Source organism: Alligator mississippiensis, chromosome 13, assembly GCF_030867095.1.
Source record: "Alligator mississippiensis isolate rAllMis1 chromosome 13, rAllMis1, whole genome shotgun sequence".
NCBI lineage: Eukaryota > Metazoa > Chordata > Crocodylia > Alligatoridae > Alligator > Alligator mississippiensis.
In genome coordinates this window covers 25,082,533-25,109,845 of record NC_081836.1, presented here as the reverse complement: position 1 = coordinate 25,109,845, position 27,313 = coordinate 25,082,533, and the positions used below count along the sequence as shown (strand labels likewise).

Genomic DNA, 27,313 nt, shown 5'->3' with positions numbered 1-27,313 from the left:
TCTGAACTAGTGGCACTCTCTTGGAGCCTAGGTCTGATTTGGATAGCTAGCTGGCTTCCTCTCTTCGTCCTGCTTGTAGGCTTTGTCTAGGTTAGGCTGAAGGGTCCTCTGAATACATTAACTAATAGTTCACCTTTTAAGAGTCTAATGCAAAGGAGGTAGCACAGACCTCAGAGGACTTGACTGGTCCTCACTGATTGGGAACAACACGTGGAGACCAGAATGCTAGGTAACTTGCTCTCTTCTCCCCCATTCTACATGCACACATTAACTCTTGTCAGCTCTCACACCCTATTGCATTTGCATGGAAAAAGTGCAGCTTGATTTCCTAGAGACCTAGGCACCACTTGGCAGCTAAGGCACCAGGAACCACTGTCCTCATTGGCACTCTGGAAGTGCCAGTGTCCAGTTTGGGGGAGAAGGTTCTCTTCAATGTTGCAGATACTGCTTTACTGTGGAGCTAAGTTCTGGAAACCAAAGGTTAACCCAGATCTTTGCATTGCTCTGTCCCAGCTGGCTTCACTAAAGCATTGGCAAGCCCAACTCAGAACCCAGAAGTTGGAAGGACAGGGCCATAGGTGATAAATTTCTCTAGGTTTTCATCCTTTGCTCATCATTGTCTTACGAAAGTGCCTTACAAAGTATCTGAGGGAACGTTTGTTCACCAGAGCGCCCCAAAGGATGACAAGGTTGAACGTTACAAACTACTACAAGACTGATTCAGGCTGCACATAAAGAAGAATTTCTTTACTGTCCGAACCCCCAAGGTCTGGAACAGCCTGCCATCGGAGGTGGTTCAAGCGCCTACATTGAACACCTTCAAGGGTAAATTGGATGCTTATCTTGCTGGGATCCTATGACCCCAGCTGACTTCCTGCCCTTCGGGCAGGTGGCTGGACTCAATGATCTTCCAAGGTCCCTTCCAGCCCTAATGTCTATGAAATCTATGAAATCTACAAATAGGAAAAGAAACCCACAAGTCCTTGAGATGAAGATGAAAGTGCTAGATATCGCCCTACTAATAACCCAAATAATCCAAATAAAATGCTGTTTAATCAGTTAGCCACAGCACTCGAACAGAAGTCTATCAAGTGCAGACCATGTGTAATATCCATGACATGATAAATCCAAGGAGGTATGCAAGGGAAAGGCAGGGATGGCCCCAGAGACTCCTCACAAACACAGCCAAGATCATGTAACTCAATCAAAATCCAGGAAGTTTTTGGTTAACCCCTTCTGTTCTGCTGCTGCATTGCACCTGCTGAGCTGCTGTGGTTTGGTAACCCTAGGGAGCTCATCCTGCAGCTCTGAGACTGATGCAGTTTGGTGAGTGCACTTTGCCTTGGCTGGACCTCTGGACCTTGGCCTGACCAGGCTGGATTGGATAAGTGGTCTAGCTCATCCGATGGCCATTTGCTTCAGAGGTAGGTGTAAGGACCCTTGCAGCTAGCAGGTGGTAGGTAATCTGCCCCAAGTTAGGACTCATCCTGGCTTCTAGTTAGTATATGGGCCTACAGACAGTTTACCACAGGAGCAGGGCATACAGTTAGTTACTGGGGAATGGCCGATGGGCTACACAGCTGTGCCTACTGTGATGTCTTAGGGCATTCTCAGTGTTTAGTCCCTTGTGGAATATTGTTTGGGTCTTGGCCTTACTCAGTTCCTTTGATGACAGCCAGCCGCAGAGAGCTGAGTGGTTTCACCCATGGACCAGTGCTGCTTTTGGGCTGCCAGGAGACTGCCAAGGGAGGACAGATACCTATAGAGGAAGTTGAGAAATCTCAGGGTGCTTGTTGCCTGTTTTCCAGGCAAGCTGCCCTTTCCTCACTGCTGACCAGGCCCGGCTCTCAGTTTCTCTATGCAATTCTAGAGAAAAGCCTCTTTGGCTCAGTTAGTGAGCTAGCAGACAGCCTCATTGCAAAAAAAGGCCAGGGTGAAATTGTCTAAGGGATTTGGGGCTTTTGAAAGCCCTGCTAGATGCATGTCTGTGTCTCTGGAGGCCTAAACCCCTTTGACAGGCTGACACCCGCTTTGTTTTTTGCCTCAAATGGTGCTACAAAAAATAAGCTGTCCCCTCTCCTGGTCACCATCTGTGCAGTTCCATGGCACAGACCTAGCTGCCTGGTGGACATTGGTGTGAGGTTGGTTTTTACTAGAGTAGTGTATGTAGGTTCAGAGAGCAGAGAGAAGCTGCTGGTCTCCAATAAAGTAACTAGGGGTGAATGACCAGGACAGTAGCCCAGAGTGCTGACCTAGAGAGGGTGCCCCCCAGTTCCCTCCACCTGCTGCGGCGCAGCTTGCCCCAGCATGTCCCCTTGCTCTGTGCTTTCTCTCCCATGCTGCAGAATTTGGAGCTTGTGACAGTCAGTAGTGATGTGAATTGGCAGTGAGGGTAACCATGCAAGTCATCTGCTGCCACCCCAGCCCTCCCTGCTCTCTCTTACATCCTCCTCACCACAGCCTCTACTTCTCTAGTTGCCAGATTTCCTGCGTGTGGCAGTTGGGGACAACGGGAATTGGCGGTGCAGGTAAGGGGTGGCAGCTGTTATAGAGGGATACCAGAGCGAGACAGGAGTTCAAGGGCAGAGGAGCAGGGCAAGGGTGGCCCAGGAAGAAACCTATAGTAGTTAGGCCTCTGTTAGTCTCACCAGCTCTTTGAGTCCCTTGGTGACACCCTTAGCAGGCCAGTGCCTCCTTGGTGTGTTCAGGCAGCCACTGAAGCTCCCACCATCTCAGGAAACAGTTTGGTTCTTACACTCACATGTCATGGAAAGGAAAATGTGACTAATGGGCAGAGCTGCTTTCAATTCCAGTGACCAGTATCTCATAAGAGTGTGTGTTAGTGCTCGTTGTGTCTGTCCAGGAGGGCAGCCAGGACCTGTTGCTGCTGCTGGCACAGGTCTCTGTTCACCTAGCTGTGGAACCTTGTGCTTTGGCACCAGGGTTTGGGATTCTGTTTCCAGCACTCCCATGCAGCATGTATGTGGTGTCTGCAGCACTGGGATTCATCGGAAGGGCCTGTTTAACCATTTCCTAGACTTTTCCCCTGGCCGCCTTTTTGCCAGTAGCTGGACTGGCTAGGCCCCTGCCCTATATGGTTTGACTTTGTTCCTGCTTTGCTGCACCCAGTATTTATTAAGCTTAAAGAAAGGACACAGTGGCCACATCTACATGAGACGCTGACTGCACAGTAGCTCATTCCTACTGCACAGTAGCGTTGTGTGGCACAAAGCATGACACGATGCTACTGCACAGCAATAATGAGCTACTGCGCAGTCAGTGTCACCTAAAAGCCATTTGGCAGTGCTACTGTGCAGTAACTCCCGTTACTGCACAGTCATTTAGTACTTGTGTATGCAAGTATTAAATGACTGTGCAGTAGCAGTAAGCATCTTGGGTAGACGGGGCCAGTGAGTATAACTAGAGAGCCTTTAATTATTGTCAGCTGGCTAATTAAACTGGCTGGCAAGAGGGAAATGTGCAGGGGTTACATGTCCAAAATGTGATAGAACAATTACATTTTTTATACCTTTGTTCTTCACTGAATAGCAGTAGAAACCAATCAGATTCTAATGGTTGCATAAGAAAATTGATTAGTAGTTACCAAGTAGATACCCAGATTACTTTTCTACCCTGGCATGCAGACCAGTTTGTTGTCTCCTCACTCTTAAACCTCTCTTCAAACTTTCCTGTCTTCCTAGAAAATGTGTTACTTGACTTATCTTCCAGGTGTGATTTTCAAGGGCCTGGAAAATCCCTGCTCGTTATTTATTTTTGACAGCCAAACTGAGCCTAGTGCTATCTTCCAGGAAGGACAAGGGAAGGAGGGAACCCAGGTAGAAATTGAGACCTTGTTAAACTAAGGAGAGAAGGTTGGAAGAGGAGGGAGGCACACTAGAAGCTGAAGCCTTGTTGAGTCAAGATTTTGTTGAAGCCTTAGTAAGGCAGCATCTAAGGGACAGGGCCTATAGTATATCCAGCACTTCTCAATGGCAGGCTTGCTAATGCTTGCTCTCTAGCTGTGTCCAGTAGCACACAGATGGAAAAATCTCTTCTGACCCAAGTCAGAGGTTGTGTTTTGTCTGTGACAGCAGGTCACCCCCTGCAGCTCTCTACATGCTGCTTGCTGTGAGGTTTAGGAAGATACCAGCAGCTGCTGGTGAGATGCACAACATGGGCTTGGGGCCTGGCTAGTAAGACAAGGGGAGAAACTGGACTGCTTTACCATTTCTTTTCTGAATATCCATCAGCAGCTCAGCAGCTCCAGCAACCAAATGAGTTGAGTTAACCACCCCCCTGCCTCTGTCCCCACTACCCCCACCAGCCTCCCAGCTAGTTTTTGAGTTGGAGACTGCTGCTCTTCATTTGAGCGAGATAGCTTTTTCTCTAGGTTTCTGCCAGCACTTAGCTGTAAATGTCAGAAGTGGGAGGTAGGGACTGACTGATTAGAGGGGCCGAGGATTGTAAATGAGGAAGACAAGGGACTTATAAAATCCCTAATGGAAGTGGAGTGGAGGCAGTCATTAGTCTGGGAGGCCTGGGCAGCATGGGGCCTCAGGTGAATGTCCCTGCTGCCTTTGTGTGATTGATTGCTTGAATGCTCAGTCCCTGCAAGCTGCCATGGGGCTGATGATGGTTCCTTTCCCATCTTCTGTCTGGCTCTGGAAGAATTAACTGGGGCTTGGTTTTCAACATGCCTCTGTCTCCACACACCCTTCCCTGGACAGCAGTTCTGGCCAGATCAGAACATGTTGGGCTTCCCTTTCTGCGTGAAGCCACTGTCTTGCTTTCTCTTTCAAAGGGCAAGATGCTCCCTGGGTACTGTAGCTGTCCAGCCACTAGAGCCAGAGCTCTCTGGAAGATGTGCCTGTGCTGAAGCTGCTGCTCCCCAGTGTTTCAGAGATAATCCAGGATTCCTCTCAGTGAGGAGGTGGGGCTCTGGGTGCTCAAATGCTAGGATGGCTCCCCAGTGGCAGAGGCAGTTGGTCTCAGCTGCCCCTTAAGATGTGAGAATTTCTTAGGACCCATTTTTCTTCCTTGTCCCTCAGCTGGAGCATGGGCTGACATTTGGGGGGGGGGGAGGGGGGGGAGTCAAAGCTCTGTGACTTTCCAAAGTCATGGTATCTCTGCTGATGACAGCAAGTTGCAGATACACAGAGAAGCAAGTTTCCAACTCCACATCTCCTTGTGAGGCAGCAAGGTAGTGGCCTAGGCACAGTTCCTGCCAGCCAATACCACTCCCAACGTGGAAGGGAGCTTGCCTGCAAAGGCTGCAGACTCTTTCACTCGTTGCCTCTCCCTAGGTTTTTGAACATCACGGAGGCTGATGGTCACACCCCCATAAAGCATGGAGACCTGCTAGAGTTCATGGGGTAGCCCAGCTCTAGCCATGGCCCCTGGTGGTGTCTGGACAGTAGTAACAGTTATGTAAAGCTCAGAGTTTGCCAACCAAGGTCTTGCATTTGAAGTGGCCCTGAGTGGAGTGTGTTTTACCAATGGTGTGCACCAGCCAAGGTAAACCTAGTGCTGCAGGGAAGTGGGTAACTGAAGCATGGGGCAAGGGGCAGGACTGTTCTAAGTCCACTCAACTGCCATGCAGCAAAGGAGAGTCAGCTGGGCGGTCAGAGCAGATCCATGGGGCTCCATTGTGGCTGCACGCTGGTTCTGGGGCTCGGCAAGCAACTTAGGGAAAGATGTGGAACAAAGGAAAAGGGGTTTGCATTGAAGCAAGATTGGGGCTTTTTTCCATGAGCAGGCTAAATAATTTGGGCCATTTGGGGTAGGGAAAGAGACAGCAAGGCTTTGTATAAGTATTGTATTAATAGGCAACTACATCACACAAACCACAGTCTTGGCTTGCACGTGGCTGGCCATTGCTGAAGACTGAGTGGAGCCAATGAGACCAAAGTCAGGGGTGAGGTGGCTGGCAGGGGGCGCTACAGGCAGGCTTGCTCTAGCACTGTCCCTGGCCTCTGGCTTGTCAACTCTGGATGAATTGATAAGTTTCACTAACATAAATCTCTGTTAAAAAAATAGTCTTACCAAGCAGAGCTGACTGAGCAGAGCCATGTATTCAGTATCCTCCCCAGTTCTATTGGAGGGTCACAGCACATAGGAAGCCCATCCTATGCTGCACTCCTAGAAAAGACAGTGCCTCTCACCTCCTGGTGCATGTGTGCCTGCCCAGTGCCCAGGATGATACCCTCAGCATCACCCTTTAAGGGCTTGGCACTGGGGCTGGAAGAATATGGTTTTGCCTGCTTGGATGCCCATGGCAGGAGCATCTTGCTGGGCTGTTAAGGGGACAGGCTTTGGTTAATTTGTAGATGGCATTTTAGGCTTGGGGAAACCTGAGCTGGAACCAGGAACTGTAAACTCACCTGGGTCTTATGGTGCTCAGAACCAGGTACTTGCTTGTGCCCTGGGAACTGCAGGATGTCCTGACAGCAAGTCGCCCAGCCCTGCCAGAACTTGCCAGTGCTCTTTCCAGCTCTCCCAGTTGGGCCATCCTGTTTTTCTGCTTTTCCCCACAGCCCCTGAAAGGGTTAATTTTATATCACAAGCCACCCAGGCCAGTGCCCAGAATTGCAGCTTGACTGGGCTGACCTGGTAATTACTCCGTGTAAAAATAGCTGTGTGCCTTACAAGGGGCCGGCATGCTGAGGGAAGGCAGCTATCAGCATAATTGCTGAAATCACTACCAGATGGGCCAGAGCCTCACCCTTGCTTTGGGTCTGGCCTCGGCTCGCCTGGTGTGTGCAAGCCGCAGGCCTTTTTGGATTACCAGGGATCAGGGAGTATTCCTCTTTTGTATGCAAGCCCTTCCTGTCAGGGAGATGTTTTACACAGCACGTGCGGCTGTGTGGGTGATGCACAAGCACACACAGCCCCACACCCCCTGTCCCTGCTCTTCTGGAGTGCTGTGGTATACGGTGCTGAACAGCAGTTTTCGTACAAGACTGGAGAGCTGTGAGCACCCTGCACCTGGGGTGGCTGTGGGCAGAGGCAGTGTATGGCATTGCAACACCAGGGCAGGTGGTCTTACCTGAGGTGATGGGCCTGCCTCAGAACGGCTCTGAAATCCTGGCTGCTGACCTGCTCATCCGCATTCACCCTGGGCTTGGTTCTAGGCGGGCTTTTAATTTCTTCTCACAGGGGATATTGCTGTCTCCCTTCTGGTTTGTCTCCTTCCTTCAGACTGCCTCCTTCAGCTATTGCATCTTTTTGGGGCAGGAGGATGCCACAGGGCCAGGCCTAAACCCTTTGTCCTTCAACTCTCCCAGATCCTTTCATAGCTGCTGTTGGGGAGGAAGAAGAGGAAATAGCAGAAGTCTCAGCATTTCCTGATGGAGCTTAACCAGAAGGGGTGGTATCCCCTTTACTTGAGTCAAATGAGACTGGACAGGTCAGACCCCTGGAGATCATGTTGTCCTGGCCCAGGTGCAGTGGCCTTGGTTGGGCTCTTAGGGTGCTGGGTGGGATGGTCTGTGATACACTTGTAAGCCATTGATAACTGTGCATGGAACATGCCGAACATGCATCTCTATGACTTCTGCAGGGACACAGATTTGTTGTCATTCTTTAAAAGCTGGGATTGCAAGTGGATTTGCTTGTGGTCATGGCAAATGGAGATACAGAGTAGCAAGCAAGCCCCCTTTGGGCTGGGACCATCTTCCATCCTGCATGATACAAAGGTGGGACTTCTGGTGTGGAGTTGTGTGCCCACCTAGAATGGAGGCTGAGTGCAGCCACAGGTGGTACAAGAGGAGCCTGCTTTGGCTTCTTGCGTCCCACGACCTGGAACCTGCTCCAGGCATAGGTCAGAAAGACCATTCAGAGGTGAGGAAGATGCAGCCTGCTGCATGTAGAAAGGCATCAAGCAATGATAAATGATTGTCCATGCAATAACCAGTAGCTAGGAGATTACTTTCTAGTTCCCTCCAGGAACAAGGAACATCTAAGGAAATTTCAGAACTGATCAAAGAATCCACTTCTGGGCACCATGTGACTAGCCTGGGAGCAGGTTACCATGGGAGATTTGTGGAAGGCAGGAACTCAGCAAGATTCACTTGGTTTAGGTAAAGAAGAGGATTAAGCTTAAATAAAGAGGCTGATCAGGCCTCTAACCTGTGTTACTCCAGGCGGGAGCCAGCTCCTCGCAAACAGGGTCAGGAAGGATCATTGTGTTGGGCAGGTTATCTTGGATGCCTGCTTCAGTGTGCACTGCCCTTCCTCTGGTGCAGGTGGTGCTGCTCACTGTCAGGCAGGGCGCTGGACTGGCCAGACCACGGCTCTGAGTGACTCCAGCCGTCTTCCCCTCTGGGATTTTTCCCTCACCCCAGAGCTTGGCAGACGGTGCCGGAAGGAAAGAAACCCACTTACGCTAGCGAATGGCTGCTTTTCCAAAGGAGGGGCTGGCACAGGCTGCTAAGCCCAAGACCGCTTCCTGAGGCAGCTCTTGGTTAGCAGTCCCTGCTGGGTTTAATAGGAAGAGGGATTTTTGGTTTCATGTCAGGGGTTTTGCAATCCTTCCTCAGTGCTGATTCAGCTCAGAGGAATTAGCAGCCGTCTCCCAATGTGCCTGTTCTAATCCATTCCTGGCGTACTCTGGCTTGAGCTGGAGCTGGCACTTGGTAGCTATAAGCTCCTTTCCTGCTGGGCTCAGAAATCTGCCTGATATTTTTAGTCTGTAATGGAAGGTTTGCATCAAGCTGCCATCAGAATTGAAAAGCCCATGGAAGTGCTAAGGTGGTTTTTTTCCCCTTGCTTTTCAGTAGGGTTTTGGGGGTCTGTGTCTGTGAATCACATACACCCTTAGGGTGTCATATGGGATGCAGTGTTCTGTGGCTGTTCAGATTAATTCAATTTCCAGGATGATGGAGGCAGCTTTCAGCAGCACTAAACTTGCATGGGATCACAGCAAGGTGACGCCATCTGCATAGCCAGCCTCAAGCATAGGCTATGGGGCTGGTGTGGATCACAGCTGAACTGCACTGACAAGCACCTAACATCTGTCAATCACTACCATCTTCCATTGCCTCTGTGCTCTTCTTTGGTTGCTAGCGTTAGCCGCTGGTTGGCTAGCTGCCCAAAAGTGCTTGGCCTGACCCAGCAGGGAAGGGTGACAGCCTGAAGTCTGTCTATCTGCCTGTCTTTCCTAGAAGGAGTGCATCATAGGATGGGCTTCCTACGTGCTGTGACCCTCCAATAGAACTGGGGAGGGGTCAGCTCACCATGGAACAGCTGGACATACATGGAAAAGCCTCTATGTACTTGGGGACAAATCTTGGTCTCATTGACTTATTGGGAGTTGTGCTGTATAGGAACCGATTTGGCCTGTCAGGGCTGCTGTGTAGTTGCATGTAGACACAGAAAGCTGTGGCCCTGATCCTATTTCTTGTAAAGTCCATGGAAAGACTCCCATGGACTCCAGCAATACAGATGCCTTCCCTCACTATGCTGGAGGTCTTCTGCCTCTGCAGAGCACATATTTGCTGTAAAGCAGACCCTGTTCAGGTGTCCTTCACTGGCTGCCCAAAATCAGTAGTCACTTGACAGTCTTGCCCAGGGTGTTTATAACCACATTGCACTATCCAGATTCTAACTCTAAAACCAGAATTTTGTCTACATGCTTTACTTCTCCTATTTCTGTTAGATAGTATCCCACACAGCTGAGGCAAGTGATGGAGCATTGTATGCTGTTTGTGAGTTGCTGTGTTTCTAGAAATAGCTTCATTTGACTTCTAGGTCCTTGTCACACCTCCTGAGGTGTGGTGATGCCTTGTTAGCCAGGTTTTGTCAGCTGTTCAAGAGAAGGCCTCTCCTTCCACACAGGCTGGCTGCTCACTGTATTAAAACAGTTTAGTGTCCTGTCTCCTGAGGGTCAGCTCAGATGACTTGCGTGTGGTTGTGAAGCTGAAGCCCTCTCTGGTCAATAGGGCCGTGCTGCTGGTCCTTCCTTGTGCTCGGGGCTACCCTGCTGTCCCTTGCCTGGTCAAGTGAGAAGTAAGGTTCTGTGGACAAGCCAAGGTTCCCCTTGCCTTGCATGCTCCCCGCTGCTCCCCATGCTCCTTGCATGCAGCTTCTACAATGCCACATCTGCTCCTCTATGCCTGGAGGGGACCCCTGAATGGCCTGTGTAGCCTGAATCACTGTGAAGCAAAGTACAATGCAGGGCTCCTGCTTTCCCCATCCCATGTGTGTTGATGGGTGACGCAGAATGGCAGTGTTCCACAGCTACTGTGCTGAGTGTGTGCCTTATAATGACTGTATGGCAAGGCCATATAATGCCTCATTTGTTGTTGCACTGGAAGCACAATCTGGCTGTAATCAGCTGCTTCCCTTTCCTAGTCTATTAACACAGCAGGTTCAGAGCCAGCGGGGTTATCGCTGCCTAGGGGACCTTGGAGGGGCACAGGACAAGGGTGGACATGTCCGCATACCAAGGGGAGAGTTAATACTGCACCCGACTGGTCAAAGTATGCCATGTTGCCCCCACCCCTTGCAACCACCCACCCACCTCTTGCTAACTTAAGGCTTGAGGATTTTTTCTCTCTCTCCATTGTGGGGTTGGAAAATATACAAAGCTTTCAGGGAAAATATTTACTCAGCAGTAATTTTCAGAGGAATTTGGGATGTTAATTTAAAAAATCTGCTGGGAGGGGACTACAATGGGCCCTTTGAGCAAAGAGTGCGTCCCTTGCGCCTGCCCGCTGAGATCTGAATGCCAGCTCCCAGAGAGAAGGCCCCTTTCTCCTGTGCTCCTTCCTCTAATAGAACACAGCCCTGCAGGAAGTCCACCTGAGGAGTGACTCAGGGAAAAATCCAGCTCGTTCCAGACACGCCATCTGATAGATGATCTGCCGCCTATGCCAGAAACCTCAGGAGCGCAGTTCTAATTGCATCCAGAGCATGAGGCAGCTTTCCAAGCCAGGCTGTGCTGCTGACATCAGCCTTTGGTACCACATCCAGTCAGCAGCCACGTAGAACAACTCCTAGCTAGGCCAGGCCCTGCTCCGCCACTAGCTTGGGGCTGAACCCTCAGGAAGGAGGCCTTTGGTTTTGGGAGAGGTTATCAGAGTCATTCTCCAAGCGTACTAAGTTGGAGCTCTCCAGTTTGGAGAGCTCCAGTTTGGTGGTTAGAGCTGGAAAAGTGTGTGCATGTGGTTAGTGCTCCTGAGAGGGACCATGAATCTGCAGGACTGTAGTCATGCAGCTGTGGGACTGGGAGCTGCAGGCCCTGTTGACAACACAGCTACTAGTGTTTGCTTTGCCCAGAACAGGGGAGCTCAGTCACCATGGGCCTATTCAGGCCTTGGCTTGTCCACCACTGGCCAGTTCCAGCAGATGACATTGCTTTATATGAAGTGGGACTGTGACCATTGGGAAGTGTCCTGAGATGAGCAGCTGAATTTGGCCTGACCCCATTGAATTGTAGCAGGTGTAATAATGGCTGGATCCATCCTCTCAGTGATCTTCAGGCTGGTTAGTGAGGAGGGAGAGTTCATTCCTCAGTACCAGCCCCAAGATCACTTTCTGAGGTTACTATTTCTTTGGGGTGTATAAAAAAGGAAGGACAGCTGAGTAGTTAGAGTACAAGCCAGTGATTCTTGGGGAGACCTGAGGTTCTGTTCTTTTACGTGACACAATGTACCCTTGAGGGTACATTGCAACCACACTGAGTTCTTGAGCAAACTCCAAACCCAGAAGTTCACTGGTGAGGCTGCACCAGGGTCCTCCTTATAGGCCTCAATAGAGTAGGACGTATACAACCACTGGTTAGTGCACATACAAATCATACACAAGCCCTACTAATGGCATGAAGCAAAGTAGGCCCCCATGGGTGCGTCCAGATGAGCATGGACATTTGTTTCAGAGGGACAGGTAGTAGCGGCGCACCTTGTACTGCTGCTACTTGTTCCCAGGGAATGTCCGTGCTACACTTGACCTGGCATGTGGCAGGTTACCCTGGGTAGGGTACGGGAGTCTGGGGCCAGCAACTGTGCAGCCTTACCTGGGGGCCTCCCAGGGCTGCAGCCAGCCAGGCTCTGGTTTTGCACAGTGCATTCTGCTGCCACATGAGCCACCCCGTTTTTTTTCATGTGGGTTTTTTTGACCCTGGGATCTCTCGGGGTCAAACCCCCTCCCCACCTCATGCAGGGAACGTCTGCATGTGTGGTGTGTGGTGCTGCAGACATAACCTCATGTCCATGCTTGTCTGGATGTGGCCCATGAACACAGAACTAGGCATGCTACATATGGCTTGTGCAGACATACTGCGAAAGTAGTTCATTAGGTTTAGAGGAGCCTCCAGAATTAACAGATAGAGAGTGAGCTGATGAGACTAGTACAGAGCACCAGAACAAAGAGCAGAGTGACCTGACCACAGGTGTCCATATCTGGTAAGAAGACTGCACTAATAGGTCAGAAGTAGGATGTGGATGATGTTACCTAAATATGTTTTAGTAATTGGTGAGAACTAAACATGAGGTTGATTTGGTCAGTGTATAAAAAAAGGCCAGGAAAGCCTGAATACTTTGCATTGGTTTTAGGGGTTATGTTCATGCCTGTACTGCCTGCAAATGACCCAGCTAGCACTGTATATCACTTGGTTATGGATGATAGTGCTGAGTTTGTTTGAGGACAATGAACCTGGCTAAGTTTTTCTTACTCCGAGCTGAAGCCTGCATGCTCTTTTCATGGAATGGCAAGCTTGTTAGGAGCTCATCATAACAGACGGCATCCTGACAGCACATGCACAGGCCATCCAGACTGAAGAAGCCTGACGTGACCAGTAGCACCTAACCCCCCAGCAACACTGTCAAAGTTCTACATCCCTCTGAGGTCTCTCTCAATCCCACCGACTCTCCATGCTAGGGAGTAGGCATTTGGGATTGATCCCAGAGTAGCCTTTGGCCTAATTCTGGGTTTAGAGTGTGTGAGCAGGCAGGGCCTTTATGGGACAGCCTTTATGGGGGACACTGCCACCATGGTGCAGACAAACCCATAGTCTTTTTGTGCTTTACTTTCCCCATTTGTCCCATGCTCTTCCCAGTTGATGCAAAATCGTGAAGATGACCACAGTAGATAGTGAGGCCCTTGGATACTGCAAAGATGGGGAGGTCTTGTAAGTACATCTGATAGCTGATTTATATGCTGCTATGTGTCCATATTACAGCAAGGATCGGGCCCAGTTGCTCTGGGCACTCTACTGACATGTCAGCAAAGGAGTCTTTGAAAGATTGTGGTGGACTTAGGCAAAAACTCTAGTCAGAAGCAGCACCTGTGGCATATTCTTGGCCCTCCCAAGTCCTAGCTCTGCTCACTGGTTTTAGGAATATTGGGCCTATCAGGTGACTGCAAAGCTGAGGTAGCAGCAGAGCTGGGCTTTGGCACTGCAGTGTGAGGTCTGAGAATTCCTCTGCATACCCACAAATTAGCTAACTCATTCCATTGTTCTTTGGGAGGCTGAGTCAGAGACGTACTTCCAGGTCAAGTTGCACCTCTCAAAGCATTGCCCTGTCCATGGTTTGATCACCTTATACAAAACCCAGCTCTTTTGGGTAAAGCAACCAGGGCTTTCATCACTCTGCAAGTAGACCAGCTGGCCTGGGTTTGCTCAGCCTTTTCAAATAAAATGTACCTCTTGTGCAGAGACCAAATCTGGGAAATCCCAGCCAAAAAGGCAAAAAGTTCAAAATGTTACAAAACCAGGAGGCTAGACTAGACCCACTAGGCAACTTTAGCTACACTGACAGGCAGGCAGCCTCTGACCATATGTAGTGTGTGTGAGAGCTCATAAACATACATTCAGGGTTGCAGAGGAGTTCCAGCAGGCTGTATCATTAATCCAGGAACAAGGAAGATGAGTCAAGAGTCTGTGCAGTTAAAGTGTGCTGTGTTGCTTTGAGGCTGCAAAAAGATGTTGCATTTATCATAGGATAAACCAGTTTATCTTGGAACAAAGTGCAATCGTACAGATGTCCATGTTAATCCCAAAAAAAATAATTTCCAGGTAGTAACAGGTTTATTCTGGGATATTGCAAGGTATGTCTGTACATTTATCCCGAGATTGCATCATTGAATCAGTGGTAGAAAAGTGGCACCATATACAGCTGCTCAGTAAACCCTGATTAGAAGGGCTATGTGTATATGTGCCAAAGCCAGGATATTTTTGTTCTGGGACAAACAAAGGCACAACTTAAATGCAACATCTGTTCCTAGCATGAGAGGCTGAGAATAGACCTGTTGTTTGAGGCTTTCTGTGAGCATGCCAGTGGGTCATCTGACTGCTGCCAGTGGCATTAAGTATTTCTGTAGCACTTTTCAGCAGAGGTGTCAAAGCCCTTTACTCATGAACACCTTTAGCTTCATGTCACCCCTGGGCCAAGCCCAGGCAAAAGACAGTGGCAGAATCAGGAGTCGCAGTTGCTGGTTCCTATATAGATGACATTGAGCAGACTGCTGCTGTTTACTTGCAAGCCCTTTCAAGGTGCAAGGGGCTTCCTGCTTCCCGTGTAGTGTGATCAAATAGAGAGTAGGTGGGATGGCTGATCATCCTGAGGGGTAAGTATCTACCCCCATGAGTAGGGTGTGAATTTGAGGCATGGAGTGAGCTCTCCTGATTCAACCCTATGCTTCCCCTTCTATTTGCTGCTCTTTGGTCCTGATGACAGTCTTCTCTATCTGCAAAGAAAATGCTGCATGGAACAAAGGGACCTGATATCCAGGCCCTTACCCACTACCCAGAATGCTCCAGGGTCCACAGCCTTCTTGGCAGGGCCGGTTCCTTGCATGACCTGCTCTGGTGGCAGAGATCTCCTAATGGTGGAGGGTGCCTTGTTGCTGCTGCTGATCTGGGACGCAGATAGAACTGGGGAAATACAGTGGGATCCAGCACCCTACAGCCTAGAGAGGAGGGAGTGAGCAGTGTATACAGTGAAGGGAACTGTAGACAGATGGGAAAAGGATATGTGGCATTATTGTCCTGGAGCAGCCTCTCTCTGGTTCTTGGCCCCAGGCTGCATCTTCACTCTCTCCCCTGAAACCCATGGGGCAGTCCAGGCACTAAGGTTCTTCCTGCAGGGCAGAGCGTCAGCTATGCTGAAACCTCTCTTTGCCTTGTGGTTTCTCATAGTCAGGGTAGTCTAAACGATATGGAGCAGATGACTGAAACTGACCCCTGTGGCAGCTGTGGGGAGCAAGCTCTCCGTGGCAAAGATGGTGCCCTTGGCACCCTTGGTCAGGGGTTCTGGGTGCTGAGCATAAATCCATTTAATGCTAATGCCTAGGATGGGAAGGACTCCAGCAGACAGAGCAGAATACACCCACCAGGTCCCAGTCTCTCGTGGATGGTCCATGTGACTGACTCACACCTCCAGAAGGAACCATTGGTAGACAGAGCTTGCCTTACACAAACAAGCCAGGCTGGAGCTCAAAGCACTGGCCTTTTGCTTCTGGACACAGCAGTATGCGGGTGTCCAGCAAGCCCCTATTTGTACATACTGCAACCCTGCTGTGCTGTTTGGTTTGGGCTTTGGTCTGATTCAAGATTGGAATAGGAGGAGGCTGTGGGTCAGAAGTGCAAGTCCTTTGGCCTCACTGGGTGGAAAGAAACAGGGCTGGACTAGCAGGGAGGCTGTAGGCTGGGACTGAGGCATGTTGACAGAGCTACATAGCACAGAGCTGTACTGGACTGCCCGGCAAGGGGTAGCAGCTGCCAGTCAGGCAAGAGGAGCTGTAGCAGACCTGTGGGAGCAGTGTGGTAGGGCTTCAGGTAGAGCTGAGGGGCCCTGGTCACACTGTGTGTGATGGCAGCATCTGCAGTTTAGGACTGGAGTGCACTGTCAGAGCTTGGGGCTGCATGCACTGTGCTGCCTCAGTCCCTCACTAGCCTCTCATTGGCACCCCACTACAGTGGAAACTGCCTGGCTGACAGCATCTGTACTGGAAGACACAGATTGCTGCAGTATCTACCGAGAGGAAGGCATTGCATTTGCAGCCCTCTGTGTTTGAAGGGCACTCCCCTCCCACTTCATAGTGGAACTGGGTGCTGGGGGAAAGTGCTGTGCTCCAAATGAGTGGAGTCGTAGCCTCATAATCCAAGTTCTGAAAGGCTCCATTAATCAGAGGCAGGCAGGACCAGTGCCGTGGGGCGGGTGGTCAGAGGGGATATTGATTGTTAGGCGATGGGGGTGGGTGGAGAAATGAAAGGCAGCTGTGTAAATATTGATGGAATCTGGCTAAAGAAAAGTGAAACCAAGTGAATTTCAAATTTTTGCACTCACTCATCTCCATGTAAACGCCTGGGGTCCGGTTGCAGCCGCCCAGCCCAGCAGCAGGAATGCAGAGTGCCAGGGAACGTACCCCTCAGTCATGATCTCCAGCACAGCAGGGTATCTCATTTGGCATTCACCTTCCAGGATGTGGGGCTGCATGGAGCCCAGTGTCCAGGTCTGAATACTGCATGCCCATGTTGGGGGTAAGCCAAAGATGCTAGCACTGGCAGTTCTTCTCCTGTGGTGGGTTTGTCCCCCTTGCTCCCTTCAGTATGCCAGGGGTCCTGGGAAGGGAGAGCAAAGCCATTGACCATGGCAGGATGCCTGAGTTGGCTCAGGAGCATGGCACATACATTGCTGATGCTTTCACGGTTGGTTTATTGAGTGAGTGGACAGTGACTGGGTCAAAGGAGGGCTACAGGGAGCGCAATCCCTCTGCAGTAGGCAGGACATCTCCTTGGGTCTGCCCCGGCTTCTTAGCCAAAGTAATTGCTAAGGCTGTGGCTGTACCACTATGCTCAGAGAGCTCTCCAGCCCTTGGTCGATAGCACTGTCCTCTGTAAGCCTGTGCTGCAGTGTCCAGCATGGTGCAAGGAGGGCTGTGTTGTTGGAGGTGCCATGTGCTGGGTGAGGTATATAGCCAGGGTCTTGCATGGGCTTTAGCTATGGCAGCCTGGCTATGTTCCAGCTTGAGGCAATGGACTGCAGGGAAGAGGGGGCATTTTGTCTGACTACCTTTCCAGTGAAATACAGTGGTTCTTTCTTCTGTGGGTCTGAGTCATTGTGTGGGGTTGCTGTGGTCAGAACAGCTGCTGCAGCTTTCTGTCCCAGAGGTGGCCACATTTCAATGTGGGGTGAAGTCTGCACAGCATGGTGGGAGCCCCCCTGCATCACACAAGTAGTAGCCCTGTGCAGCTGCTGCCCTGCAGCCTTTCTGGTATCCTGACTCCCACAGCCCCTTTGCAGCTCTCACCTTGGATTTCTGGTCATCAGGGGCTAATACTTCTTGCACAACGTGGAAGCACTGCAGTTATCAGTGCTGTGAGTCGCACTCAGGCTGCTGTAGAGTAAGCATTCAGCTCGAGCGCCAGGATTCCTGCCTCTCCCTCGCATGCTGGAGTAGCTCAGTTCAGCTAATTGTTAATCAGTCCCGAGGGACCTCAGTCAAGCTGCGCTGAAAGAGAATTCTGTTCTTTGCCTAGCCCATGGTCAACCTAGTGGTCTCCTCCCTGCTATTGGAAAGGTAGAGTCTGTAGAGAAATACAGCCTTGCCTGTCTTGTTGCAACAAAGCCTCCTACTCCAGGTGCATGCAGGAAGAACCAGAACTAAGCTAGCTAACAGTTTGTTTGTTGGCCTTCATCACCTCTGTACAGGAGGGACGAGTATGTAGAAATCCTTAATTTCCAAAGGACTCCTGGTCCGTGGATGCCAGGTTTTTTTGCAAAGGATGAAGTGCAAAGGGAAAAGAAGGGCTGTGTGCCTGTATCAGTGTCTGTTTCTCATCCAAGCAAGGCCTAGGAGGATTTGTTCCATGTTTCAGGGGTGTAGGTTGCAGCGCTGTTAGTCTAAAGACATAGGCAGACAACGTTCTTTGGGTAAATCTGATATCTTTTATTAGACCAACTCAAATACTTGGAAAAATTCTTCTTTGCAAGCTTTCGGGTACAAATACCCGTCATCAGAAGAATTTTTCTAACAATTTGAGTTGGTCTTCTAAAAGATACCAGATTTACCCAAAGAACCTTGTCTGCCTGGGAGGATTTGTGGCAGTACTGTAGATTTGGGTTTTTTGCTTGTTTTAACTTCAGAAAATTCCTGCTCTAGCCCCCTTGGAAGACTGGAAGTCTAGGGAGCTGATGCTTTTTTGACCTCAGGACACTAAGGAAGTAAAACCTGATGACTAGGAGGCTAGAGGAGGTTATACTGCCCCTTTAAAGCTCTTGGGTTTTTTTTATTTTAATAACACCTCTTAACACATGAGGAGGAAAAAAGACCTTTGTGTTAAGGATGAAGCACCTCTAGCTGTGGTTAAGAGCTGAGAAAGTACAAAATCTACATCTGACTCAGCTAAAGAGTCTTCCAACAAAAACAGGAAGGTCAGGCTGGATGTTCCTGGTATTGCAAGGGTTAGAAAACAAGGCAGACCCAAGCCTATCCTCATTGTCCTGTGTCCATTGTGAAGCTGCAAAATGAGCTTCTCAGCTGGGGGATTTGCCTGGTAACTCACTTTTACTCAAGGACATTTCTGTCCTCTGGGACTACAGATAACTTCCCTGGAGTAAGCAAAGCCATGGTATCTGCAGACAGATGCTGTGAATTGGGCCTAGGAGAAGCTTGGGCTCTTGGAAACCTCAGAGGCCCAGTCTCTGCTCCCACATACCCCTCCCCCAGCAGCCTGGGTACTATTCAGCTGAGCCTTGCTAAAACCAGTAGAAGTCAACAGTGTTAGACCAAGCATTTGTGGCCAGTGCTGCTTTTAAAAAAAGCAGAGTGTACTAGAGTCTTCTGTGTACATAACCTCCCAGCTGGTCTACCAGCGGTGGGAGTTGTTGGGAGGTTTCTTCCACACAGACATGGCCTAGCAGGCTGCTGACATGCCAGCTTGAGCTGTTCCATATCTGGCCAGGGTGCACATCCATTTAATGAGCTAAGAGCAGAGCCTTAGGAGCTTGTCTGGTGGATGTGGCATTCATGGGGGTGGAAGATATGACCCAGAAAAATAATAAATGGGGTAGAAGTGGAAGCTAGAAATTCTGCTCCCTCTTTGCGCTTGGTACTCCATGTAGGTGCTGTACTGTCTTTCTTTTCCCAACTGACAGAACAGGAGGCTTATCCAGGGAAAAGAATTCACCTTATCAGACCAGCCTGAGGAAACAAGCTTGAGAAGCCAATTATCACTCACTGCACCTTCCTGGAGAGCATCCTGAGACAAGGCTTTTTGTCTTATTTTCTTAGCATTTTTTAGGAAAAAAATGGCATTAGAACATGACCGGAGGGAGTTCTTGGGTATCCAAGCGCACCACTCTCCTTCTGGCCAGTGTGTAAGTGGGCACAGGCACCACTGTCCAGCCATCTGTCTTGAAGCATTGTAGCAGACAGAGCAAGCAGTGTTAGGTGAGGAAACTGAGTGAGGCAAAGCATCTTTCTCCAGCTCACACAGCAGGTCCATGGCAGAGGCAGGAATAGTGTGCAGGGCTCTTACCTCTCAGGCAGGTGCCCTTTCCACTACAGACTAAGGCTGTCTGTTTCTTAGTGGCTGAGGGGCTGCATGCCTTCACGCTGCATGCCCAGTACCACATGGTGTGAGTGTCCCCACGTCCCCCCACCCATCTCCACGTTCCCCCCTGAACCTCCCAGCTGTGGGCTCCCTTGGGTCCGTGGACTGCCCTGCTGCACGCCAGGGTCAGGGGTAGGAATCAGACACAAGAGGGAGTGAGAATCCAGGCTCTGGCAGCAGCAGTAGGAGAGTGATTGGAGGAGTGACACCCAGAATCTGAGTCTGGGAGCAGCAGATTAACCCCTTGGGGGCTACCAGTTGGACAGCCCTGCCCTAGACCATGCAAATCCCCTCTTGCACGACACAATATAATATTCTGGGTCTAGACTTGGTGTGGAAGGAAAGTGTTTCTGTCCCTTCACATTTGCTCCCATCCGGGGGCACCAAGCTCATTTCTCAGCTGCTCAGTAATACTGGGAGCTGAGTTTAGTCAAAATTCCTTTTCTCCAGAAGACAGATGCCCACATGAGAAATACCACCCTCATGGTAGGCACAGATGACCTCCCTTGTGGGCAGTTTTAAGAACCGCCAAAGGTGGACTGGGCCATGGAGACTGAAATCCTACCCACCCAGAGCAGCAGGTCTTTTGAGCTGGCAGATGGTGATGTGGGCAAAACTTCCCCACTAGTATAAGTACTGGCCTGGTGCTGGAGATAAGATAAAGGGCTAAAGTGGTACATGCAGTTTAAAAAGTAAATAGAAATTTGAATTCGTCTGATACAAACCTGGTTGCATGACCCTGCTGTGGGGATGTGATTCAAAGTATTTAATGAAACAGCTTGAATTTCTCAGAAGCCCATTTTTTTCTTGTAAATGGAGTGAACACCAATTTCTTGTGCTTAAGTAAAAACTCAACTCTCGGTGCTCTCCCTGCTGTCCTCTACCATCACTGTTGTTTTCCCCAGGATAACCACATTCCTGCCAATTCTGGTAGCAATATTTCCTTTCAAGGGTCCTAGAACCGTGGTAGAGCTGCAGCAGTATTTTGGGAGGAGCCCTGCTGTGCCATGCAGGGCAAACCCGATATATCAATCCATGCTACGTGTTTCAGCATTACCTCGAAAGCCAGACACAGGTATGAGAAACACAAAACTCTAGAACTCTTGATTCAGAGGTGATACCTTTTAATAGACCAACTAAAAAATAGCAAAAAAAATTCTTTCTTTGCAAGCTTTCGGGCACACACACCCTTCTTCAGGCTGAGGATAAATCAAAGATGATAAAAATCGTTTTAAATAGAAAATAAACTTCATTTTGCACAGGATTTTATTTTCTCCCTAAGAGGATTTTTATCATCTTTGATTTATCCTCAGCCTGAAGAAGGGTATGTGTGCCCAAAAACTTGCAAAGAAAGACATTTTTTTGCTATTTGTTAGTTGGTCTATTAAAAGGTATCACCTCTGAACCAAGAGTTCTAGAGTTTTGTGTTTCTCTTTTCTCGCAGACCAGCACGGCTGCAAAACAGATCCCAGACACAGTTACTGCTTTTCAGAAACACTGTACAGCGGTTTTATTTTTGTACAAAAACATTCCACCTGTCTGTCATACAAAAAAGTACACAATCTGTGTTAGAAAAAAGAGCTTTCCCAGAAGAAATGGGAAATAATCGTTTATAAATATTCTCTACAGTTTCTTAAAGCTTAAATTCCCAGTTCTGGGAGGTTTTTTGTTTCTTTTTTAAACTTCTACACGTTTGTGGAGCACATTGGAGCACTCCTGCACCTCAGTTGGTGTGTGTGTATTTTCCTTTTCCTTCCTCTGTTGCTTTTCGCATAGACCTACTGATGAGTTTGTTATCTCGGGCAGTGCTTAGCTAAAGGATCCTTTGTTACCAGCACACTGATGCCTCTTAACTAAGTCACAGATGTCTTTCATTTTAGCAGTAGCTAAAAAAACCCCAACCTCTCTCTACACACACATACTATGTACAGCCACAGAAATCCAGGCACTTAGTCATATGCTGAGCAGTAAAATTACAGTGTCTACTTCCTAAGTATATAAGCCTCTTGGAAAATTGCACATTACACATTTTGGGGTTTATTTTAATTTAAGTTAACCCTTCAGTGTTCCTTGTCCCGAATGGGACATGCCCCAGGTGCGAACAATGGAGAGCATTCATCCTGGCAGCCTGAACCCCGTCAGGCTGGGGCTCTCTTGGACCGGTGAACTGTGACCTTCTCTTAGTCTCTGTTTTGGTTTAGAAGTAGGATGGCTTTAATGCTGTGGTGGTGTTGTTATTGCTAGGGTAGTGTGGCTGCATCAGGGGGACCTCGCATTCTAAGCTATTTGGCAGTGTCATGTTCTCTGGCAGCTTCTGGCTCTGGTTTGATAAGTCTCCATTTTCCAGGCAAGTTTTTACACCTTCCAGCTCCAGGGGGCTGGAGTCCACATCTGTGTTGGAATGCGTTTTAGCCCGGTGGTGCCGGCGGTAGTACATGATTGTGGCCACGGCAACTACCAGCAGCAGCCCTGCAGCCAGCGCAGGCACGATCATGAGCGTCAGGTTGCTGTCTTTGCTCTGAGTGACAGGTGAGTGTTGCTGGTGAGTCACATGCAGGGTCTGGGCATCTATACAGAACTCCTCCTCAGAGATTTTCTCCCCTAGCGGTCCGATGCAGATGCGATAGGTTGAGTTGGGTTTCAGCGCGCGCACTGTGTATTCAGAGAGTGATGCTGGCAGGCTGAGTGTGACTGGTCGCTTGTCTGGCCCAGAGAGGTTCCTATAGGTCAGGCGGATGCCCTTCAGTTGGGCCTTGGACTGGATATAATTTTGCAAATCCACTTTTAGGGAGGTGCTGCCGACCTGTTTAATATTTATTTTCTTGTTCTGAGTTGCCGTCTGGGTGATGGTGGAGATAGTTGTTTTCCTGACCTCAGACTCGCAATACAAACCTGAAAAGCCAGCAGGGCACACACACTCCAAGTGGTTATGGTCATTTAGCTGGCAGGTGCCACCATTTAAGCACGTACGAGGAGGGCAGATTTGCACCTCGGCACTTGTCTGTCCATCCAGAGCAGTGAATGGTATTGCAGTACTGCTGTCCTGCCTGAGCACTGGCTCTGGGGTAGGGGCAGTGGTGCTGGGGTCCAGTGGAAAGTGCTTGTTAGTGGTGAGCAGCATGGCAGGCTTCAGCGTGGTAGTTTTCAGGGTGGTGGTGGTGGTGGTAGTGGTGGTGGTTGGACATCCAAAATCAACATACTCCAGTTTCTGGAGGAGCTTGCCTGCATTTTTTGGGGGGAAATGGCACCTGGTTTCCTCTGGCCTCTTGAGCGCTACCTTGCTCGTGTGCACCCAGTGCACAAACCAGCTCATCTGGCAGATGCAGTTAAAAGGATTTTCTGCTGCTGTAATGGCTTTGAGTCTAGGGAAGAAGGTGGAGAAGTCCCTGGGGATGGTGTTGAGGTTAAGATTGCTGATGTCCAGCTCTAGAAGGTTCTGCAGGTCATGGAAATCCTCTGCCTGTAGCTGAGAGATCTGGGCATTGCCGGCCAGGTTGAGTTTGGTGAGGCCTCGCAGGCCCTGGAGGACCTTTGGGACTCTGTCTAGCAGGTTGTCTGAGATGTCCAGCTGATGAAGATTGTTAAGGTTCTCCAAGAGCTCCTCGTCCAGGTGGGTCAGTCCTAGCCCTGCTATTTTGAGAGACTCTATGTTAACTGTGTGAAAGGTGCCAGGCTCGATCGTGGCCATCTTGTTATGGCTTATGTCCAGCAGGAGGAGGTTGGGAAGGTTCAGCGGTGGCACAGACTGCAGCTGGTTGTTCTGGAGCTTCAGTTCGAGTAGTTTCTCCAGGGTATCGAATGCAGCAGGATGGATATGTTGGATTCGGTTCTTGTCCAGATAGAGGCGCTCCAGGAGGCGCAGGCCATGAAAGGTCTCGTTGGTGATCTCTTGAAGCTGGTTGGAGGATAGGTCCAAGTTGATGAGGTTTGTGAGGGGCTGGAAGACATTCTTTGGGATGCTGGAGATTTTGTTTTGAGAGAGATCCAGTAGCTGGAGTTCTGGCAGGCTCTTAAAAGTGTCTTCTCTGAGCAAGGTGATGTTGTTGTTAAATACATACAGATTGGTCGTATCTCTTGACAAGACAGCTGGGATGGTGTCGCCCTTCCGTGATGTGCAGAATATAGTCTGTGGCTGATTGCAGACACAGCCTAAGGGACAGTCCTGGCCAAGGGCCACTGAGGAGAGGAACAGCAGCGTCCACAGGATCAGCTGGTTCATGATGTTGTCTCTGGAAGGAAAAAACAGACCAAGGTTACATGCTAGGTTGCCTTGGCAGGGGAGGTAGGAAGCGGGTATTAAGGATTGTGTTAGGCCCCAGAGCATTGTATAAACCTCCAATTTGTTCTCATACTTCCAGGATTCAGGTGCAAGGGTGGGAGAGGTAGAGGAGAGCACTGGTCAAATCTGTAGGTGGAGGTGGGTAACATGTCATAATACAGTTTACAAATGCTAATCAAAATTATGAAAAATACAGTGAGGTTAAGATGATCTGCTCCTGGGCAGAAGGGTCTGTGAGATTCATCTTCACAGAACTTGGGTCTGGATTTTGACATGCCCCTGAACCAAACTTCTGGACCCAGAGAATATTAGCCTTGATCCTCTGGGGTCAGCAGATAGCAGTTTATGGGCTGCAGTGAGACTCGCTGGGGTGGCAGGTTCTGCTGGACAGACCAGCTGGCAGTAGATACCACAACCGTGAAAATCTCTAGGGAGCAGCATGCACACAGACCCGCAGCAGTGACTCCGTATCTGCTTATCCCATGTTTCCATCCCTCAGTCCAAGAGGGAGTGTTAGGAAGTAATTGTAAGGCTTCATGTGGAAAGTATTTGCCTGTTTTTGTTCCTGTTGCTAATAATTAAGTGACCTGTCTTGGATTGGAGCTGGCAAAGCAGAAGGTGGTTATGTAGGCAGCTGGTACTGTTTGGGCAGGTGGTGTTAGCCAAAGCTCTTGCCTTCCTCTTCTTACCATCATGGAGTTATCTGGGATGAGGGGGGCGTTATTGCTGATGAAGCTGACAAGGGCAGTGAGGAGCAGGTGGGGCAAAGGAGAACCCTGCTCCTGAAGGGATTCTAGTGTGCTCCCCTCTCCCTGCTCAATCTATTGAGTGTACTGACCATCATGTGATCCCTGTGACTCCAACTGCTTTGCCCCCTGATGGGCTCTCTGCTTCCTGTCCAGCAAGTTATTGGGACTGTAGCAGGTCTGTCAAGCATAGGCAGTTGTTACTGCAGTGCCCTCTGCCAGATGTAGGTTCTGAGATACTTGGCCTCTCCTCTGCTCTCCTGCTATTCCATCTTCATAAAGTAGCCCTTCCAGAGCACCTCATCACCATCACAGCACAAGTTAAACCCAGCTCAGGGCATTGCAGGAGGAACCAAACCAGGGGAAGGGCTTGGCCAGAACAGGAGAGAACAGAGTGAGGTGCTTGTGGGCTTCCACATTGTGTTTTAGGGGGAGGGTGGACAGGGAAGATCCCCACCCTCATCCAGTTGCCTGAATGCAGCTGTGATCCTGGCAAGGCTGAGCAGGGACACTCGGGTTTATACTCATGCATGCTGCAGAACTGAGCCATGTTAACCAGCTCTGCCTCCTATTATGTGTATCAGGGTAGCAGCCAAGAGGCCCAGCTGTGGCCAGCACCTCCTTGTGCTGGGTGCAGTATCAACATGGAGCACAGAAAATCTAAGGTCATGAACATACCCACTCTGAGCGTGAGGGAGATGCCACAGTGCAGCATGGTAGTCCTTAGGTGATGTTTTATGGGATAGTTCCAATCCCTTCCAGATAATGCTGAAGCCCCTTGCTGCCTTTTCCCCCAGCATACACTGCCTGAACTCCCCTTCCCACAACCTCGTGTCTTAGCAGTCCTGCAAGAAGCAGCTGCCCAAGCAGTGTCTCCAGTACAGGCTGTTTTGAGCCCATCTGTCTGCCTTGGGGCAGGTCCCTATTTGCAGCCAGAGTGACCTCCCCAGGTCTGCACAGGGCTCTGCCCCTGGAGAAGAGGGCCCAGTGAGGTAGGGGAGCCTCTTTTGTGGTGGGCTGCTCTGCTGAGGGAGGAGGTCTCTGGTCCATACTGACACATGCCTGATGTTTACCAACAGAGCCAGCCCCCTGCGGGAGTTTTCCCTGTGGCTCTTGCCCCCAACATAGCTGAGAAGCGCCTGCCTGTCAGCCTCGCTTGGCTCCTGCCTACCGTCCCTCTCCCCATCACCCTGATATTTATATATCTCGGGCCCCCTAGGCCCAAGGATTGAAAGGGCTTTCAACACCCAGGCACCTAAGGAGATGGGGGGTTCCTCAGGCTACCTTGGCATTATTGCCAGTCTTCCTGAATAAGTCTGGAGCAGGGAAGCCTGGTTCAAGGGCTCGGCAGGTTAGTGCAGAGTCAGGTGGTGAGTGCCTGGGGTGACCTGTTTTACCCACACAGGTTCTTGTTGCTCATTTGCAAAGCACTAATGAAAGCTCTCTGGGGAATTTCTCCTCCCTGCATGTTTCTAAACACAGCAAGAGCAAGCCACTGTCCCCAAGGCAAGAGCAGTACTGCAAGACTCTCTGTCCCAATGCAGCCAGTGTGTGGTGGGTTCAAGTCCTTCACAAATGACCAGCACACGCTTTGTGGGCAGAGCAGATCTCTGTGTTCAGTGGGTCCTGGTGCCTCTACCCCTGCTCCCCCCACTAACCCCTGCCTGCCTGCCCTGGGTGTCTGAAGAGAGGAAGCCATCTCAATGTCCCTGCACTTTGGGACAGTTTGTTGCAATTTGAGGTCATTGCTTCTAGTCCTGTCAATAAGCATAACCCTGTCCCCTGTGTCTATCTCCATCCTCTTCATAAGAACCTTTCAAGTATTTGGAGCTGTCTCGTCTCTAGACTAGATAATCCTAGTTTTTTCAGCCTTTCATCATAAGTATTGCTTCCCAGGCCTCTAATCATTTTTGTCAATCTCTGCTGGACTCTTTCTAATCTGTATACTTCTTTCTTGAAGTGTAGGCCCAAAACTGGACACAGTGCTCCAAGTGAGGCCTCACCAGTACTGAATGGAGAGGAAGTGACACTCCTCACCCATGTCTCTCCCACTAACCCTGGGAAGCCTGGATCCCAGCTGTTTTGTCAGTGCTTGCTCAAACTAAGCAATACTCTTGTGCCCTGTGGAGTCCCTCAGGGTGCTGTAGCTGGGCCTTTGTCATCAGGAGCCAGGCCAGCCGCTAAAGGGACAAGGTGTGTTAGAATCTCAGCCAAGTGCATATTGGCAAGGGAGGTTTTTGCTGAAAGATTATTGTTCCTCCTGGTTTTGTGGGATGAGGCTATGTTTCTTGGGGTGTTTCTGAGTGGAGTTTTTTTACTGCTGCAAGTACATTGGGGCTGACAAAGCAACATCAGTGTCTAATGCAGAGTAGCTCAGCTTGCTGGGCATGTTCCATAGCTGGCAGCTGCCTGCATTTAGAGGATATGCCCAAAAGCCCTTTAACAGCTGGGGAGCCCAACTTCCCCATGCTGTATGCCAGCACGGAGATCTGTATGCACTTTTGCCTTTGGCCCAGATAGCCACTGAAATGCCTGCAGCATGCACAGGGCCCTGATTAGTGGTTCTCTTGGCAAAAGTATTACTTCTCAAGGGAAGAGTATGACTGTACCAGCTAATTCCAGGCAATGTGCAGATGGACACTGAGTATCTCCCTGCCTGCATTGCACAGGACCACAGGGGAATGGATGCCCCCAGCAGGGGTAAACTAGGCAGTGACAACTGACAACCTCAGT

The 27,313-nt window shown here is 49.8% G+C and overlaps 2 protein-coding genes across 4 annotated transcripts in view; one reads left to right on the top strand and one right to left on the bottom strand.

The window, feature by feature from the left end:
• The window catches only part of LOC102574404 (mitochondrial import inner membrane translocase subunit TIM16), a 217,098-nt gene that overhangs the window by 109,959 nt on the left and 79,826 nt on the right, over positions 1 to 27,313 (top strand). The gene's annotated exons all lie outside the window — the stretch shown is intronic.
• The window catches only part of VASN (vasorin), a 31,845-nt gene continuing 25,569 nt past the window's right edge, over positions 21,038 to 27,313 (bottom strand). Inside the window, exon 2 of the mRNA XM_006274738.4 lies at positions 21,038 to 23,784. Within this exon, the coding sequence (XP_006274800.1) occupies positions 21,753 to 23,774 (2,022 nt within the window). The 5' untranslated portion in view covers positions 23,775 to 23,784 and the 3' untranslated portion in view covers positions 21,038 to 21,752. The remainder of the gene's footprint in view (positions 23,785 to 27,313) is intronic.